The following is a 20,076-nucleotide window of genomic DNA, read 5'->3' on the forward strand; positions in this document are numbered from 1 at the left end:
CAGCACTGCCAAGCTACACTGTTGGGCCCTTGGGCAAGGCCTTTAACCCTCAATTGCTCAGTTGTATAAATGAGATAAATGTAAGTCACTCTGGATACGGGCGTCTGTCAAATGCTGTAAATGTAATGTGCCCTGCGATGGATTGGCACCCTGTCCAGGGTTTACCCCAACTTGTGCCCGATGCTCCCTGGGATATGCTCCGGGTTCCCCGTGACCCTCTAGGATAAGTGGTATAGAAAGTGGATGGATAGATATGACTGCTTATCTGTTTTACTTAATTGTATTATAAACTCCCAACGTACAGACCTCTGATCCAAAATTCACCCCAGTTGTGTAGGAAAACAGAGAACCTGGCACTGTTTCACACTGACCAACAACTGTCTCATTAACGCTAAGTGTGATTGTTAGCTACTGACCACAAGATGGCGGTGAAAACATGATTATAAGACCTAGGCTTTATTTGCTTATTTATTTCCTGTTTCTCATGAAACTTTGTGTAATACAAATACTCATTCTTTTTTACCAACAGCTTCTTTATCTGTTTTTAATGACAACAATCTGTTCATTAATAATATACTTAATATAAAGTTTTAACGTAGCTAGGCTGTGTAGGTACATTTCATACTGTCAACGACGCAGATCTGAAGCCTAGATGGCGTCCTAACAAGACACATAGTGCACTACTTAGTGGTGTGAAACTCATTATGTCATGCCCTACATCGTGTACCCCTGTAGGGAGATAGGAGGGATTTGGGAACCAGCCGGTCTGTCTGTATTTGCATATGTAAATGAGTGGGCTGGGATTATGGGGAATCCGGAGCACCTTGTGTGACCGGCGGGATTATTCTGATCCTGAGCTGTCCGACATAAACACCAGGATTTTCCATGAACATAAACGAGTTGGGTTTTTTTTATTTTTTATCTTAACCCATCTCTTTCGTTTCGGAAATCATGCGGAATTTACTCAGTGGATGGGAATTTACAAGAGTTTAATGGATTTTCCTGTTCAGAAGACAAAAACATTCCTTCAGAGCAGAGTATAACGGGTGAGATTTATACCGGATTAATTTCTGCTTCAACAAGTGTGACCTCAAAACGTGTTTATTATAGTCTTCTTATTAGATGTTGATGTTCTTTTGTATTTAAAGGGATTGGATAAACCAAATTAGTGAATGAAATGAACTCAAACGAACAAACAAACAAAATCCCAAAGGAATAGTAAACTAATACACAGTAGTAATAGACAGTAAGTACAGTGTGTGTTTACGTTGTGTAATTTAAACAAGGACATCATTAAACCTGGTTTTAAGGATGGTTTTTAGATTTAGACATGTGATATAATAAACAATTGAACATTTTTTTTTTTAATTTGATTTTTTATTTTTTAGAATTTTGGTTTAAATGACTTAATTAAAAAATGTATCAGACTGCTGTGGTATGAGAGCGATAAAACACTTTGGGACAATGCTGATATAGGGAAAATAAACTTCAAGATAACAGTAACACCACACCACTACCTCATTGATTATTTTCCTTTAACAGCACGTCCCCAAACGTTTATTTCTTATTAAATGTTGTGAGGTCTCAGTATTACGAGACCTTTAATATTATTCAGTGTTATTGCATTTCCTTGTAGGTTTTATATCAGTTTTGTTGGAATGTGGGTAATGTTATACGTCTAATAACACAGAGACCTCATAACGTATGTAAAGAAGAAAAGAAAAAACACTTTGGGGTGTGCTGTTGTATGAAAATAATCAACAACCATTGCAAAGTGGAATTACTGTTCCCACACTGAAGTTGATTATTTTCCAATATGTCGTGAAGGGATTTCTTAGATAGAGATCGAGAATACCACAGTGTATACCACAGAAATTTCCCAATGAACAATTTACAACCTTTTAAAAACATTTTTTTTATCCATTTGTAGTTACGTTTAATGTTTTGGAACGTTTGCAGAGCAGATTAGTTTGTGTTATCGCTTACGTTTTAGCAGTGATAAACATTCTTTCCCCAATGCATCTTGTCACGTTAACAAAAAAAAAAAGCGATAAATAAATAAATAATCGGAGTGCCCTAGGTCCTGAAGAATTTCCTTGCTGGAAAACCTAATGTTAAAGCTTTACTTTATAAACATGACCGTTACAGAGCGCTGACACTGGAGACTCCTTCCATAAATGCTAAATAACCATCCCCACACAGAAAAACGTCACCATATCAGTGATTATGCTCGTTTTTAAAATATGCCACACGAGTCCTTGTGTAAGTTCTTACTATAGAAACGATAACGTGTTAGAAAGAGCACATTAATATAAACCCGTGAGCTGTCATAGCTGCAGTTATAGAAAATGACTGAAAATCATAACAACACAATGTTCTATATATATATAAAATATATAATTTCACCCACATTCACATGCAGCTTGGTAAAATGTCTTATAATAAATTGTAATGAACTCATTTATATTTGATTGAAAAGCAGAGCTTAAAAGGCTGTCCTCATCCCTCAACTTACCCCCTGGAGATTTAATAAAAATCAACTATTCACCCTTTCAACATCTGGCAACTCACCGAGTCCCTGAGGCGATCTAGATATTATTAGTTCCCTTTGTTTACAGTCAGGACTCCTGATCTCCTCATCCCTCCCACACAGATGTTCCCCTAAAGGACTTCATTTCTCACAGTTTAATGGATAATGTTTCTATTTGTTCACTCTCTCTCTCTCTCTCTCTCTCTCTCTCTCTCTCTCTCTCTCTCTCTCTTCTCATCTGTCACAGCCCGGAACTCTACTCGCAGTCGTGGCTGTGCTGAGGTAAGAATTTTGGGGAATAGTGAGGAATGCTGGGAATGTCAGATCAGGGCCTCCACCCTATAGGGACGAGCTAAGGGCCGCTGCAAATGAACATGAACATCCAGCCACTTCCAGTCTAACACTACAACTGTAACAGCACATTTACTGAAATCTGATAAAGTATGACTTTTAATATGTTATATATATATATATATATATATATATATATATATATATATATAATCAGTAATAAGTGTTCAAGCCGCATAGAAGAGAATATTATGAGTCTTAAACATCCCATATGTTGGTTCTGAAATTTACACCATAGTGCTTTTGAATTCTCCATTTGGAATCTGCATTCCTTGACTTATTAACATCAAGAGAGAGAAAAAAAACCAGATAAAATATTCAACACTGATTTAAATGAATAAATAACTGTTGACGTTGTCAAATTGCTGTGGTGAAAGGGGAATGAAACACTTCAAAGTGTCCTTCAACGTTCAAAGTGTTTTATTCCTTACTTATCTTATTATTATGTCTGAGGTAGGCTAGTTCAGTGTAAGAATTGTAAGGAACAGATTAAAATGCGTTCTTCGTTTTAACATAAAGCTGCAAGTCTATCTTTTATACCGTGGTTGAGCCTGGTGCATTAAAACGATGATATCTGTCTACTTAGCTGCATAAATACTTATAAAAGATACACAATTTATGTGGCCAAGATGCATGTGTTTTAAGATGTAAAATATTTTGTGTTTAGTTTAACCAAATAGTGATTAGGCAAAAATCCATCCATTTTCTATACCGCGTATCCTACCCACGTGGAGCCTGGAGCCTATAAAAGGGAGCTCAGGGTGGGGGACACCCTTGATGGGACACCCTTGATGGGGTACCCGGAGGAAACCCTTCGAAGCACGGGTAGAGCATGCAATCTCCGCGCACCGTGGAGGTGTGAGGAAAACATGCTAACCGCTAAGCCGTTGTGCCCCCCCTCCCAATTATCGTGTAGCTGTAATATGGGCAACCTAAATACATGATGCTTTTTGACTTATCTTTGACCTCTTTTGTAGTTAACCAGTAGTAGCATGCTTCCTCTGTATCTGGTCTTGCTACTGTCGTTTGGCCGTCATGGAAAAGAACCAGATGTCGACTGCATTATGGTTTAGCTCCTCCTACTCACTGGCGAGATGATGGCGTCTGTGGTCGCCAGAGGTACCGGGGCGCAGACCCTAAATCTTAAGGGTGTAGATCCTGAAACATGCATGATTGTCTTCAAAAACCACTGGGCACAGGTAATGCAAGATCAGATAGTCAGCTCAGTCTGACATAAAAACAGGTATTTTGCAAAAGCAAAGAAGTCAATCGTCTAACACACCACCATGTTGTTAGGTTTTGCGGATCCTTGAAAAGCATGAGCCGACCCGCAACGGAGGCCTTCTCCGTTCAGGCCCGATCTCCGGAGACGACGCGAGCGCTGTGCAAAACTATGTGGAGCACATGCTGTTCCTCCTGACAGAGGAGGAGTGTGGTGTCGGCGGAGCCATGGGCCCCATTCTGGAGTTTGTGCTGCTGGAGAACGTGATGGAGCGCCTGTTCGTTTGGAGCCTGCGACGTGACTTTACGGAAGCAGCGAAGCTGGAGCAGCTGTGTATGTACGAGATGCTGGTGGCACGGGCACGGCAGCCTCTGCTGCACCACAAGCCCATCCTGCGTCCTTTCGCCATGCTGCTTTCTTCCTGTGGCTCCAGCTCCAGCTCAGCGCCTGTGGAGGCCGAGTTGGTACGACTGCTGCACCGGCTGTCTTGCAATCTGGCACGTGACGACTCCGCCCTCCAGCTCTTCCTCTTCCACAGTGGGCAGGATCAGGGTGCTGCCAACTTCCTGCTCTTTTCACTGCTGTTGCCTTTCGTGCACCGTGACGGACCGGTGGGCGCGCAGGCCCGCGATGCTCTCGCCCTCATTGTGGCTTTGTCAGCTCATGACCTCACTGTGGCCAATCACATCACCCAGAACACCTACTTCTGCCCGGTGAGTGGTGTCGGCGTAGTCATAGTATCTCTTTCTTACTGTCATGCTTACCAATGTTGGGCTTTGTCTGTCGAACTGAATATGAACAAATTTAATCGTAAATCATCGGCACGAACATTCGCATAGTAAATGTGGTAATAAGACACATCCATAAGTTAAGCCTGATAAGCCTATTCAATTAGGTCAGAAGTAATGGCACCCCGTTAAAAGAAGGCGAGCCATTGTCTGCGTTACTGGAAGATTTAGCACACACTGCACTTAGGAGGCGGGAAATGTTTAACCATTTAGTTAACGTTTTGTCTTTTCAGCTCTGTGTGAGTTTTGTGTGCTTTCATAGGGTTAATCATAGGGTTAACGGAAACCTCTCATGAACGCCCTTCGTAATTGGAATGGACATGAGTATGAAGAAAATCAGTGTTACCAGAACAAATGTGGTGGGAATTTTACGTACGAAGACATACAACTTTACGTACAACCTCACGGAATAATCGATAAATGAGGCCCATTAAACATAACTTTTTTTCTAGATTCTTTTTTATATACGAGACACGACTTTACAGTGACCTGATGCCTAGATAAACTGACCACATTCATCCCACATCTACCTTAGGAACCCCATTTTAATTTCGTCTCATGTTTGTGGGTTTCTGAATCTTGTAGACCGACTGGGTGGAATATTTAACAGTAACAGTAAAAACGTCATGACGTATGTTTATTGGGAGTGCAGCGCCAGGCGCACACACACACACACACACACACACACAACCCTTATATAACAGCGTTACTGTACAGTAATTACAGGAAAGAGGAAAGGGAGGGGAGGCTTAGTGTGACAGCTAGCTGTTCTTCCAGAGAGGACAAGAGAGAATAGTGAATGCTTCTCACCCCAACAACATAGACAGTCTGTTGGATCGGACCATGTTGAGTTCAAACTGGTTGATCTGGGAAAAATGATGATATAGCCTTCTTGGGAAATGGCAACTGTTAAGTCCATGTCTTTAGTATTTATTAGATGCATGTTTGTTTATGGGAATAACTAGTGATGTCTGTCGAATTTGAATTGGTCCTGTGAAATATTATCATGCTCTGGGGGAAAAATAAAAAGAGAGAGAGAAAGAGATACAGAGAGAGAGAGAGAGAAAAGAGAGCGAGACGTGTTGAGCCGGCTTTACTATAATTGCTGGCTCAAAGCCACAACAACTCCATTCAGTTCTGTACACACACACACACACACACATGCTAGTGATTTCATTCCAAAGACTTCACCACATTCCAGCATGTCCCCACCCCCCTTTATAATCCGTGTTGGAAGTTAATCCCGTGTACAAATCTCTGCATCTGGTAAATGTAGTGTTTTTTTTGTTGTTGTTTTTTTTTTTACTGGATTATTCTGGAGTTTCTGCCCTTGACCTGTCCTACCTGTCCTACAAGCAGACAGAAGGACCACAGCACTTTTGACTTCTCAAATCTGATTAGTCAGGAGGTGTTGATTCATTTTCTATAACAGCAGCGCTGACAGTAGTTCATATTAATGCGCTGTGTATAATACGTTATAGTTTAGTCCGGTGCGTGTAATCATAAGGCCCGTTCATTCAGTGATGAGAAATAAATGGAAAATGGAAAGGAAACAGGTCAACAATTCAGGGTTGCTTCAGGGAACCAGTCCAAGATCTCCATGGCTCATGCAATATCTAATTGTCCACTTGTTTTGGTCCACTCCAGGTGGGAAAACACAACATATGTAAAAGCACTATTATATTCTCGACCACAGAAAAGTCTTCAAGAAAGAGCATTTGGCACGTTCTCAGTTCTCAGAAACATGGCAAGCTACATTTCAAACTTCAACTTCAAAAGAGAGAGAGAAAAAAAAATCAGTCTATAGCTGCTAAAATGTAAGTTGCCTCATGTGTCATTCTTTAATGCATAAATAAATGTAATTGGCAATTAGTTGTGAGGAATAAAACACTTTAGAACATGCTGTTATAGAAAAAACTAAACTTGGATGTTTTGGTGGTTTTGATGGTGGTGCTCGTGTCACCCCCCCGTTATGGACTTGGATTCTGATTCTGATTTTATGATACTGGGTTTAATTTCACATAATTCCTGCATCTCACCACACATTTACATCTGTAATCTTCCTATATTTGTGTTTGTGTGTGTGTGTAGGTCTTGGCCACAGGGTTGAGTGGTCTGTATTCTTGGCTTCCAGCTAAGCTCGAGGTCTACAGTGAAGGATGGCACTGCTTGGAAGAAGCAGACTGGATGAAGGTTCCAGCACTCGTACAGTTCCTCAACTCTCTGCACTTCTGTAGCACCGTGTGTAAGGTGAGGCCCATGTCAGAAATGCGCATCCCAAAAGGTGAAAAAATGAAAGTGAAAAAATTAAAGTTGCGCCTCTTGGTGGCACTCTAGCGCAGATGTTTACATTTTGGCCTATATCGTAACCACCCTAAATTGTTCTTTGTTCCTCCTATTGCTTGGCTTACCTCAAATCCATCTAGGCCCCGCCCATTAATTTCTACCATAATGGATTTTTAGAAACTAATTTGCATAATATGCCAAACCTACTTATGCCAAGCACAGTAGTCCTAGGAATTGTTGAAACGTGAAAAGTTGGTTCAGGAAACGTTTTGGGGCGTGATCATTATTAAGGGGTGGACTTAAGTTCCAATAACTGTTTCTTAGCAACCAAGTCCAGTCGAGTCCCATTGTTTCCCAGGAATTCTCCTATTGTTTCCCAGGAATCAAGTCAAGTCGAGCTGAATTTTGGTACGCTGTATCGGTGTGGTATGAGTGTGTGTGTGTGTGTGTGTGTGTGTGTGTGTGTGTGTGTGTGTGTGTGTGTGTGATTTGTTGTTTTTGTTTGTTTACAGGTGGCCCATCACTCTGTCAGAGATCAGCTGCTTGGGTACATCTATAACGGTTTTCTTGTGCCAGTCATGGCTCCAGCGTTACACAAGGTGATTAGTGCTTGTTTACTTGCCCTTATTTATGTTGCTCTGTTTGCTCTTATTGGTCTAAGCTTCTTCTGCTCTGTGTGTTAACTGATCAGTCGACTTTGGAGGAAGTGATGACAACAACAGCTTATCTGGAGCTCTTTTTGCGGCATATCTCCGACCCCGCCCTCCTCCAGACCTTCCTAATTTTCATCCTCGAGCATCGTCATGACAACATCAACATTCTCGATACGCTCGTCAGCAGAATCAACACTCCTTTTCAGGTTTGCATGTGATTCGCGTCATTCGCCGATATTAAATATGATCAGCAACGGACAGTGCCGTTAGCTCCGCCCCCAGTCACCTCCTTTAGACTATTTCCAACTACTTTCTATTTTTTTCTCGGTGTTGTAGTTGGGAACGGTATCTCTGGCTCTGTTTCGCACACTGATTGGTCTGTACTGCGAGGACATCATGCTGCAGCTCATTCTCAGGTAAACACTAAGACTTCCTGTTTCTCCTACCTTCTTCCTGTTTGATGAGAGTTTGGTGAGAACGTAGTAACACTAGTTCTATTCTTTTTCCAAATGTGCTGAATCATCTCGTGGTCTTTTTTATCCTCCTCTGTGTCCTACTTCTTCTTCTCCTCCTCCTTCAGGTATCTGATTCCATGCTCTCACCTGCAGTGCAACGGGCGGCGTAGACTCAGAGAGCGAGACTGCTACTCTTCTAGCGCTGCTGCGCTTATCTCTCTTATTCCCTCATTCCTCATAGCCAGACCCTGCACGTCCCCAACACTGCCCCCTAAACCAGACTACATCCTTTGGTCAAAGGTCACCGAAGGGCTGCTAATGGGGAACATGGGTAATGACAAAACAGTTGATTGGGTGTTGAAACTACTATAAACGTGCTATAAACGTACAGGTGTGCATTTCATTCCAGGGTTTGAAGACCTTTTCCTGGGTGTGGATGGTTTGGGAAAATCCTGCTGGATGAACTCTGAGCCGCTGATGTACAAAAACTACCTCCAGTACCTGAGTGACGCACGCAGCATCATCAGCACCGGCGTGCAGGCGTGTCAGGTATGGTCTGCCCCTTACGACGGACTCAATCCCTCACCCGATGACTACTACCAAGCAGAGAAGGAGTTTGAGGAGCAGGAGGTTGGGGAGAGGGATGAGGATGAGCGTCCAGCTCTCACCACTCCTCCACTCCATTCCCCAACTCCACACCACACTAGTTTGAGTCGGATGCCAGAACTGGAGTGGGACGACAGTTACGACGCCGCCCCAGATGGAGAGGAAAAGGGGAATTCCCTCTTTGTAGAGCATCCTCAACCTCCGAAACACATTCAGGAGATGCGTAAAAGTGCCACCATGATGATTCCCGGGTCTTACGTAGAAGAGTCGGAGTTCCAGGATGACGTATTGGTTTATAATCTCGTTGCGCAGAGGGACGCACAAGATGAGCGGATGGCATCCTTAAAAAACCTTCACGGGAGTCAAAACGGCAGGACGATGCAAACTGAAACCAACCACAATACACAGCTTTACACCAACAGTAGTACAGAGAACGAGCTAAACGATAAGGTACAAAATCAGGACTCGGAAGAAGCTTCACTTATGCTAAATGGACATACCGATGAGAAGAAAACGGACCAATCGAACGATAACTCAGCTGATGTCCACCAGAACCAGAGCACGGTTTTAGAAGAGCAAAATCAGGATACATCCAAGGCTTCGTCTGTGCAGCATACTGGAGAGGACTTTGTTTCCCAGTGCCTCCAGTTTATTGACTGGGATAAACAGAGCATGCTGGGAGATAATGTTTATTTCCAGAGGCTGACTGCGCTCTTGTATGGCGAAGAGACAGAAACGGACTTTAATTCGATTTGCACTGATTATGAAGATGATGAGAGGAATGAAGAAGCAGAGCAGAAAGACTGTGATGGAAAGAAACGTGTCCCGTTTACAGGTCAGGAGACGGGACCAAAGGGTTCTTAACTAGCTGGAACCAGGGGTGCAATTTACTGATTTTTATTCCCTCCTTCAGGCCCTTTCATCAGCGTGCTGCTGTCTCGCCTGGAGAACATGTTGGAGAATTCCATGGAGGTGAACCTGCTGGTGACGGGAATCCTGGCTCAGCTGGCAGCGTATCCACAGCCCCTGCTGCGCTGCTTCCTGCTCAATACCCAAGCCGCGTTCCAGCCCAGCGTCTGCTCTCTCTACCAGGTCTCATTTCTGTTCGGTAATACATCTCTCATGTAGTCTACAGATTGGACTCTGCTGCAGATATGACGCATACGTGTTTGTATTGCAGGTGCTGGTTTCTGTGGGTTGCCAGATTGAACAGCACGCAGCCTCCAGGCCCGAGTTTGCTCAGATGGTACAAGATGCCGCTCAGTATCTTCTGTTCAGAGATGAAGCCTTAAAGGATAGAGGTGAAAAGGATTTTTTTGTGTGCGTGTTTTGGTTAGGGCTCTATGAATAAATTTCAGTGTTCAGAGTATGTGTCCAAAAACTGATTTTGATAACGATAACGATGTAGGACAAAATATAATCGTGGACAGAATGTAACAAATTTTCTTTATATATATATATATATAATATATAAGTCTGCATTCATAGTAACTGTGAAGCTATTAAGTACGTACCATCCCCCCACCCCCCACCCCGCCCTTGTTTTTTGGTGTCCTCTTTCTGGAAAACCAGAATGTGTTCATCTAGCTTTTGTAATGTAATGTTACCCACATCAGGAGCAGTAATATTTATTTATTTATTCATTTATTAAAGCAAACCCAAACATTAAACATGTTTTGAGCTTTAAATAAGCTCTAAGTAAAAGTATTTTACATCATATTGCTTTTCTGTTTACTTTATTTACATATGTGACCTTGAAGTCATCCAAAAATAATCAGATTACATTACTTTCATGTCGTGATACTCGGAGTACGTTACTGATGACATTTTTTATGAAGTAATTTGTAACTGCAATGTAATATAATTTTAAAGTAACCCTCCCAACCCTGGATGTGTAATGTTATACATTATGTTATATATAGTATTAGCATACAGTAGTGAATATGAAGGAAACCATTTTATATTGGATCATAACAAAAATAAAATAAAAGTCAAAGATGGGTCCTGGGTCACTTATAATAAAATTATGATATGACCTCTCGGAGGTTTGTGAATAAACACACAGTGGAGCGCTACTGCTAGTGTTTACTCTGTCTCTTATAGTGTAACATTACAGACTCATTAATATTCAAATACATTCTAAGCTCTGCCTTTTTTTACTTTCTACAGGCATGCCAGTGCAACACACTATTTGTGTATAGAGATTGCATGGTTGTATGCTTCATCTTATAGAACTGTTAGCAATGGGTGTGGCTAAAATGGGTGTGGCTGAAGTGGGTATGGCCAAACCCAATAATCAGAAGTCTGCTAAATTTGGACATGTAGCGTATTCTACATTGGGTTAAATGTATTCACGCCACAAGAACAAACTTTCACTCAAGCTTTATTTACGGTGTGTGCCAAATTGAGCTAAACTGAGCAATAGACATAAAACAGTTTCCTTCATTTGTCTGCCCTTTTCCCCCTGGCTGTCCCTCACTGTCTCTCAGAGTGGGATTTCCTGCCGGATAACGGACTCGGCTGCTTTCTCAATGGGCACGTCTCTGGGCGGCTTCCGAAATCTCTTCCTCCATGTCCCAAGATCCCTCCTCAGTCCAGGAACAGTGTGTTTGCCACATTCCTTTACGCCGAGTTCCTGAAAGAGCTGGCAGCCATCGCGCAGGAACACTCCATACGCCCAGACTGACTCATGGAAGAGTAGAAAAAAATAAATAAATGCAAAAACCTCAGTGTAATCTGCGTCCAATTACAAGCAAGTATACAGAATGTGTCATTAAATGCTTAGTTCCTAAATTCTTCAGTTTCTGGGACAAAATCTTGCTTGGGATGATTTGTACTTCTTCAGTTCTCTTTATTTCTTTATGTCAGTTTTTTTTCCTGACGTTATAGGTTTTCTAAATCATTCTGGATTTCATCGGATACTCAGATTGTAGCTCTTGTATTCAACAGTGATCTAGATCAGACCTGAAAGGTGCAATCTGTCATTTTTTAAAAGTGTTTATATACATATACTAATTACATAATTTCACAGATAAAGATACTTTAGAAAGAATGTCATTTGCAATGTTACCCTGCAGTGAAGTTTTTATATATTTTTTTAATTGTAGGTTTCTCTTTACATTTTTACCCTAGCCCAGACATTAGCTCTGCCCCCAGATGAAACACAGCTACTCAGCTCAGATTTTTCCTAAAAGGCCACTCTAAACGTATAGTTTAGTGAAAGAGAAAGGTTTGTTAGTGTTTTCCTTGCAATTTTAATTCAACCTCAGAGGGCGCCAAAAATACAAACTGCCCCTTTAATGGCCTTATTAGTGTACATTGCTGTGGGTTGATGATGCTCTAGATATTTGCTTTGTTTTGTGTGTTGTGTGTGTTTACAAATGCACTTACAGTGGTCAATGTGTGTATAGAGTATGTATTACATTTGTACTTTTGTTGTATGATGTTCTGTGTATTTTCGGCAGTAAAACCAGTCAAAGACCCATTTTCTGATTGTTGTTAGTTTGTAAAATGTGTGTGTGTGTGTGTGTGTTAATTAAATGTAGTAACTAAAGTTTAAAATACAATTGGTCAAAATTCACACAATTTCATTCACACAATTTGCCAAATCAGTTAGCTGAGACATGTTTGGCATCTGATATTTGAATATATATATATATATATATATATATAGGTAGTGGTACTACAAAGCGAATAATCCGGCTGAAAAATCCAACTTGCCCAAAGCACAGGCCAAGTTAGTAAAAGTAGACATGGCAAATATAACAAATATAATCCTACCAAAACGCCAGTAGGGTCTCACTTTATATTTAAATATATTCATTAAAAAAAAAAAAAGCTTTTCCAAATTCAATTCCATATATTTCTGTTAGACTCTGTTTTTTTTTCTTTCAATATCCGATCCACATTTTTGTTTTTTGTTGATATCGCCCTGACACCTGGGGTTCCTGCGATATAGCCATTTCTAGAATGAATTCTAGTTTATTTTATGTACAGATCATTTCTATTGGTTAATAAAATAAAATAAAAATCAGTACCTGCCAAAAAATAGCGTGTTGATTATTTAGGTTTAAGTAAAAAAAATTAAATCAGGTCCAAAAGTACCTGTTAATAAAAAGAATACTGTACATGCTAACTCAACTAGCTGAATAAATGAATTAAAGCTCACACACTAACACACACTATACACTGTCGAAATGTTATAATACATTTTTATTAAAGCTTTGCTCATAAATACAAACTGCAACCCTGTCATTTCATTTCAGAGATAATAACACTGTCAGTGCACTTAAGTTCAACATCAACTTTTACAAAACAAACCATATTAAACACCACTGCACTACAGCACTCACACTTACAAACCCAGATGTTCGAACGTAGGAAAGCCACGATATCATTTCAAAAACACTCAGATTGCGATACGACCTTTATAAGAACAGCTTGCTTTCATCTTATAGCCATTATGTTTTAGTGTGTGCTTTAGTGATTGTGTTTACAGCTTGTAAATACGCTAAGCATCTGCTCTGTGTGTGTGTGTGTGTGTATGTGTGTGTTGTAAGTTTGCTGATGTGTGTTTTATCTATACACTACTACTAACTATGACTTAACTCCTGTGTTCTGAGTGGTAGTTGCAGAAACTGAGCAACTGTCGCTCCTCCAGGAGGAGGGGTTAAAGCCGGTGGGGGCGGAGCGAGAGCGAGGTGTGTCTGTTTGGCCGAGGCCCTGGTACTGCCCCTTTGGGGAAGCGGGGACGGAAAGGGGGTCGACGCCCAGTCGCTCGTGAGACGCCCCTGAGAGGAGGCCTGTGTGCTCACCCTGCACGATGTCCACTTCAGAGCCGAAAAACAGCTTACGGGGACGTCCGAGCACTGTGCGACCTGCAGCGTGCACACACACACACACACACGATATATAGATAGAAAATGATAGAGAGAGAAAGAAAGGGAGACAGACAGAGAGACTGTGACAGAAAGACAGAGAGAAGGAGACAAGATAGTGGCAGAGAGAGAGAGAGTAGGAGAAGTATACGTACACACACACTGCAGAAAGAGAAAGCGATGCAGACAGAAAGAGCTTGAGAGGAAGAATGAGAGACAGATAGACAGACAAAGACAGACAGAGAGGAGGAGGAGGGAAGAAGTAGAGGAAGATGAAAGCTACATACCCATGTTGTGGAGAGAGTAAGAAAGACAAAGAAAGAGAGTGAGATGGAAGGAGAGAGACATACAGACAGTTTGTGAGACACAGAGGGAAAGATAGGCAGACAGACAAAGAGACAGGTAGCGAGAGAGTCTGACAGTGAGAGATAGGAAGGGAGACAGACGGAGAGACTGAGAAAGAAAGAGAGAGGAGACAGAAGCAGAAAGGCCGATAGAGAGACTGATGAATAAAGGATGGGAGACAGACTGAGAGAGAGAGAGAAGAGACAGAAGCAGAACGGCCGATAGAGAGACTGATAGATAGAGAAAGGAAGGGAAACAGACAGACAGACAGAGAGAAAACCAGATAGAATGAAGGAGAAGACAGATACATACCCACGTTGCGGACTTGCTCTGAAATATCAGCTTGTATATCGGAAAAGTCCAGCATGGCGAGGAAGGAGTCGAAGCAGGAGCCTTCATCATCCTCACACACATACGGACGGTAACTGAAGCTGTAGTGATGCGCAATGGCAGCCACGAACATTTCTATACAAATTACAAAGTCCTACACACACAAACACACATGCACAGAGTCATGCATTACACACCTACATGTTGCAGGCATGCATATGTACATATGTAATAATGCATATGCATATGTACATATGTAATAAGTATAACCCGGGCTGTGTACCTGTAACCCTGTAGCTACAGCCTCCACACTCTCCCACTCCCATGTGCGCTTCTGAGAGATCACTCCAACCTTCACCAGAAACGCGATGAACACAGCCTGCCTGCAGGGGGCGACAGACATCAGAGAATCAACCGCAGCACCCAACATGGCAATCTCAAACTGCACACTTGTGTTTGAAAAAGAATTTTTATTAGAATTAAGGAATGGCATAAGCTCAATCATGAAAACATGAACAAAATTTAAAAAAATAAATAAAAATAAAACGGTTTAAAATAATGATACCTTTTATAAAAGTGACTGAAGTCAACCATAGATTAAAACACAATCTATTGCCTCTCATTAGGCTGAGGAGTGAGATAAAACATCACTAGCATCACTACACAGTCATCTATGCAAGCGGAATTGTTTTATTTATATTTATTAAGATATTTAATTTATTTATTGTTTGATGTATACTTCTGCATTGAGACACATTAGCATATCTGAATCGCAATGCAGAGAGATAGAGAGAGATATAAGGTAAGTTAAAATATAAAAAATGAGTAGTGGTCACGTGGAGCGCCTGCACATCACCAAAACAGGAATCATCTGCACTTGTGAAGTGCCTGATAGCTTCATATCGCCAGAGCTTCCCATTAGCTTTCAAATGATACCAGCCCCATGCCTGTGCGTGGATGTTGTCCAAGAAGCCGGGCATTTTAGCTGACTTTGGAGTCAATTCCAGTTTATATGGTACTTCAGGCGCTTATTTCGATCAGCTCAAAAATTTTGCTTATTGAATCGATCAAATTTTTCAGAGAACTAGACCTTTTTTGTGCTTGCCCCATCGCCCCACCCTCACTGTAAACAAATGCTTGTGGACCAGTACTCAGCAATAGCTGCTATAACAGCTAGAATAGACAACAGTGTCTATTCTACACGTTACAGTTTGCCATTTTGAGGGGGCATATTGGTAACACCATGACAGCGCAAACAGTATAATACACAACTGCACAAGTGCTCTCTGTGTATGTTTTAACTCTATGGCCGAGGTGCACAGACAGCCTGACGTGCACACCTCCAAAATCCAACATCATACTGCATGTACGATATATTGTGCCAAACAAGTGCTGATTGGTTTAAAGGTCTCAACCTTTGAAAATATCCCTCATACATCATCATAGAGTAGCTGAACACAGTTGGAAGGAGAACGCTAAATATACTCTTCTATATAGCTAACAGGCTCCCATCATTACCTGGTGTCGCTCTGATTGACAGAAGATGGAGGAGAAGTCCCAGCCATCCCAACTCGAAAAGGCGACTAATTATTTTCTCTTGAACTCACATGGCATGGTCGTAACACGGTGGTCAATTTGACGCACTCCAAATTTCACAGATTCCACAATTATACAGATTTCAGAGGAAAAGCGTTTTAAAGCAAATCATGTAAACATACCAAAATGAGGCAAACACCACCATTTTGACACAGAGGAATTTCCCGACGGGTTTTAATGCACTCAGCTCTTCCTTCAGAGTGCGGTAGAACAGCAGCAGGCAATACATGGCAAACTGAAAACACACACAGTATATGTTTATAGAAACCGTAAACTCCTCTGCCCCGAAGACCGAAAAACTTTACAGCTTTACATCTGACTTTGACTCTCACTGACACTGGAGACTCATTCCAAAATGCCTCCTTACAGAAAACACCATATCAAATGATTATTATTATTATTTTATTTACATTATTTTTTCTGCAGACATGACCGTCTGCAATGCATGTCCCTGTGTAAGTTATTATAGAAAATTTAACACCTTCTGACCAATCCGACTCAAGATTTCAACAACGCTGTGTTATTAAGTCAAATAATTTACTAATGAACTCATTCTTAGATATGAAGGTGTGTTCAAAAGATGCGTACCAGCTGGGAGGCATTGTTGACGATGACGAGGTAAGTCCAGGCATTCCTGAAGCTGAAGTTTCCCTCGTCATAGACTCCAAACAACTGACACACACTAGAGAGAGAGAAGACATCCCAGCATCACGGTGTTTTTGTGCCCATTTACATTTGGATACAGGTATGTGTTCACTAATATCTCGAAACATGTTCTCTTACAGCGCTATGACAGTAGTAACAGGTCTGACAACGGTGTACTGCAGAACTCCCAGTTTACACCTGAACAGAAGAACCCTGGGGATGGGAAATCACATTATAGTTTTTACCCAATAGCTTTACAATACAGATTTATTTAAATGAACACGGTATATTCACAAACCTAATTTACTGAAATGTTTATTTATGTAGTCCTGTGTACACAGACCCAAAAGACCCAGTATTGCCATGTTATGCTGCTGTGTTTATATTGTCCTGCTCTATATGCTAATACATGTAGCATCATTTATTTAAAAAATTACTTTAAAAAAAATTGAGATATAGAAATGATATTAACTTTTCTAACTACTTTATCCTGGTGATGATCATGGTGGATCTATCCCATGAACACTTTGCATGCGTAAACCTGTATTTTGAATTATTGTCAGAGCTGCCGTTATAGAAAAAGTATCGTCACCTTCCAACCAATCAGAATCAAGAATTCAGTAGCACTATGGGGTTTATTGTTTGATGTATACTTCTGCATTGAGACACATTAGGGCTTTGACTGAATGCCCGTTGTGATGATGTCACATGATGCATCTTGGCCCAAATCTGCGGAAAATCTGTGGCAGTTTTGAAACATTGTAATTTCGTAAATTTCATAAATTTCTGTGATCGCAAAAATCACGAAGATCGGGAGGGACTGTATTACTTATGACAACAGTTTTTGGATCACTTGTGTGGTTGAAACGTCAATCCCATACAGTACAGTTCAGTTCAGATCTATAGCAACTCAAATGGAAACGATTTTCCTGAGCTCACACCTGGTCTAATAGTCATTTTTGTCAGGTGCTGTAATGAAATATTTTGGTGCCTCGTCAATGATAGAACCCACTGAAAGCGATGCTGGTACATGTTTAAGCCCTTGTGTATATAGTTTTTCTATTTAGTTTTTATTTCATTTTATTGTTATTACCCTGTAGTATTAAGTCCGTTCATTCTTGCATATACAATCATATGTTTGCGTGAGGGGCCACTGAGTAAGTTGTGTGTGTGTGTGTGTGTGTGTGTGTGTGTTCACTCACTCTCCCATGGCCCATGGTGGACAGCAGCAGAAAGGGGGCAGAAGCGAGCGCTGTTCCTGAGCCTCTAAAATAAGCGCCAGATTCGGGTACTGCGTCTCCAGGAAGTTCAGCAGGAACATCAGGAAGTTATAGATGACATACGCCTCATAGCACTCGCGACAAGTATCCACATAGATGGCTATACTGGGGTACTTCAGAGCGATCCACTGCAAGGCGCACACACACACACATACACACACACACACACACACACACACATAGCTCAAACACATTCTGACAATTTGAATGTATGTAAAAGAAAGCAAGTTGATTACTTACGCTGTCTAAGCTGTAAATTGGCACCATCCATAATATTCTGGGGAAAGAAATATACATATAAATATATATAAAGGAATAAAACACTTGGGGGCATTCTGTTATAGGAAAATAATTTCCGACAGTGTAGTGTGATGCGGTACGATGCAAACCAGAGTTTCACTTACCAGCCTGTAGTTGACTATTTTCCAAGAACAGCACATAATAAAGCATTTTATTCTTCTTATACTAAGGATTCGTCAAGAAATTCAATTTTGTATGTACTGTATTAACGGCCGGTTACAGCTACATTAACGTTTTAGTCCATATATAAATCAAATCGCTTGTGTTCTAATTGCGTTACAGTCATTCTGTTCACCAGCTTCTCTGTTTGTTTGTTTTTTCCTCCCTTGAAGTTAATAAATACATTTTGAAGAATTACAAGGGCTAAATGGGAGCTTAACACCTGTAGTGACCGTGCGGATGAATCACGTCCTCATGGTTATAAATTTACAGAGCGCAGACCAGTCTACACACACATCACACCAAGGGTTGCGCGTTTTTGAAAGGAGATTTTGACGCCACATGATGAATCCTTGATGTGTGTCATGTGTGTTTTGGTTAAAGATCATGCACTATTTCAGGATAATAACTGAACAATATACAGAGCGTGACACGCGTAATAAACCTTACCCCTACGATTGTCTTCTCGATGATCACAGTTCAGCCCCAGCTCAATTTATACGAATACGTTAAATCCATATATTTCCCTTTTACACACCTCTGAGGCGCGCAGATGTCATTTACACCCATTCTCGAGTGTGTTAGTGTGTGTGGGGGACAATGAGACATATGGCCTATGTGTGTGTGTGTGTGTGTGTGTGTGTGTGTGTGTGTGTGTGTGTGTGAGAGAGAGAGATACCTGATGATAGGCTTCTGTAGTTCAGGTTGTGTGTAGTGCACAAGATGCTGCAGAATGCCCCACAGAGAGATGGGAATGGTTAAAAACACAAACACACCCGCGATGAACCACGCCTTAGTGTGTGTTCCAGCCTGCAACACACATACACACCATTAACAAGTGAAAGGAGGCATCACATCACTGTTGCAGATCTGTTTTTCCCAATGATGCTGATATGCGTTCACACACAAGAACACACATGACTGTGTAACACCGCCTCACAGCAGAAGGTGTGTTTTTGTTCCTCGTGATGCGCACTGGATAGTATGATATAATGCCTCTCCTCTGTTCACAACGCATCGCATATAAATAGCTTATAAATCAGGAATGTACAGTACAGACGCACCTCGGCTTTCTGGAGCTGCCACACAGCCAGCGGTAAAGCCACGGCCATGAGCAGCGCGTACACCGTCACGACGAGCGGCCGGAGCCAGCGGCGCCATCCCGCGCACAGCCGCGCCATTTCCCCTACACGCGCGCTCCTTGCATCCCGAGCTGCGCGAGCCCTGTGAGTCCCTGCCGCTTTGACGATGTGACTGAAGCTGGGTCAACCGGAAGGATGCTGACGCACCACGCACAGCCTGTGCATCCAATCTGTGCGGCCAGATTAGACTGACTATAGCCAATCCAAATCACAGTGACGCCATATATAGCCTACACTAGGTGTATATCAGACCAAATGAACCGTTTACATGTTTTAACCTTACTGGGAACACTGGGAATACTGGGCGGAATTTTTTTTTTTTAATGGCGCCTGTTTATCCTGTTTCTCAAAGAGTAAAAGACATCACCATGCTGAAAAAAGAAATAATAGAAACCCTCATAGAATTTGTAATGGTTTTAATGGTTATAATGGGAATTGTATTGAAAACTGTAATGGTCCCTGTGGGTCTCTACTGGTAATTTGTTGCCTTCTATTGTCTAGTGGATACCAT

General features: G+C 41.5%; 2 protein-coding genes across 3 annotated transcripts; one reads left to right on the forward strand and one right to left on the reverse strand.

Moving 5' to 3' along the window:
* The first annotated feature begins 820 nt into the window (after positions 1-820).
* On the forward strand, positions 821-12,479 carry LOC108276019 (FHF complex subunit HOOK interacting protein 1A). 2 transcript variants are annotated; one of them, XM_017487280.3, is made up of 13 exons: positions 821-1,046; positions 2,778-2,812; positions 3,859-4,080; positions 4,178-4,816; positions 6,983-7,141; positions 7,690-7,776; positions 7,869-8,036; positions 8,167-8,246; positions 8,411-8,616; positions 8,695-9,726; positions 9,805-9,983; positions 10,072-10,192; positions 11,381-12,479. In XM_017487280.3, exons 3-13 carry the CDS (start codon positions 3,976-3,978, stop codon positions 11,575-11,577), a joined length of 2,973 nt encoding a protein of 990 aa, XP_017342769.2. In that variant the 5' UTR covers positions 821-1,046; positions 2,778-2,812; positions 3,859-3,975; the 3' UTR covers positions 11,578-12,479. The 2 variants fall into 2 exon arrangements, with proteins under 2 accessions (XP_017342769.2, XP_017342768.2); XM_017487279.3 differs by having other exon boundaries at positions 3,867-4,080.
* A 606-nt stretch (positions 12,480-13,085) lies between these two features.
* LOC108276020 (transmembrane protein 184C) lies at positions 13,086-19,683 on the reverse strand. The gene is made up of 10 exons (XM_017487281.3): positions 19,488-19,683; positions 19,103-19,233; positions 18,205-18,241; positions 17,887-18,092; positions 16,823-16,897; positions 16,628-16,721; positions 16,162-16,274; positions 14,727-14,826; positions 14,426-14,597; positions 13,086-13,768 (listed from the first exon to the last, which is right to left on the reverse strand). Exons 1-10 carry the CDS (start codon positions 19,602-19,604, stop codon positions 13,488-13,490), a joined length of 1,326 nt encoding a protein of 441 aa, XP_017342770.1. The 5' UTR covers positions 19,605-19,683; the 3' UTR covers positions 13,086-13,487.
* Positions 19,684-20,076: the final 393 nt, after the last annotated feature.

The sequence above is a fragment of the Ictalurus punctatus genome, chromosome 15 (genome assembly GCF_001660625.3).
Source record: "Ictalurus punctatus breed USDA103 chromosome 15, Coco_2.0, whole genome shotgun sequence".
Taxonomy (NCBI): Eukaryota; Metazoa; Chordata; class Actinopteri; order Siluriformes; family Ictaluridae; genus Ictalurus; species Ictalurus punctatus.

Excerpts from the sequence above, each read along its gene's own strand:
- LOC108276019 (XM_017487280.3), top strand. The coding sequence starts at position 3,976 with ATGATGGCGTCTGTGGTCGCCAGAGGTACCGGGGCGCAGACCCTAAAT. Across the intron at positions 4,081-4,177 it reads TCAAAAACCACTGGGCACAG|GTTTTGCGGATCCTTGAAAA; the intron begins GTAATGCAAGAT and ends CCATGTTGTTAG. Across the intron at positions 9,984-10,071 it reads GCGTCTGCTCTCTCTACCAG|GTGCTGGTTTCTGTGGGTTG; the intron begins GTCTCATTTCTG and ends TTTGTATTGCAG.
- LOC108276020 (XM_017487281.3), bottom strand. The coding sequence starts at position 19,604 with ATGGCGCGGCTGTGCGCGGGATGGCGCCGCTGGCTCCGGCCGCTCGTC. Across the intron at positions 16,275-16,627 it reads TCAACAATGCCTCCCAGCTG|TTTGCCATGTATTGCCTGCT; the intron begins GTACGCATCTTT and ends GTGTGTTTTCAG. Across the intron at positions 14,598-14,726 it reads CTGTAGCTACAGGGTTACAG|GACTTTGTAATTTGTATAGA; the intron begins GTACACAGCCCG and ends TTGTGTGTGTAG.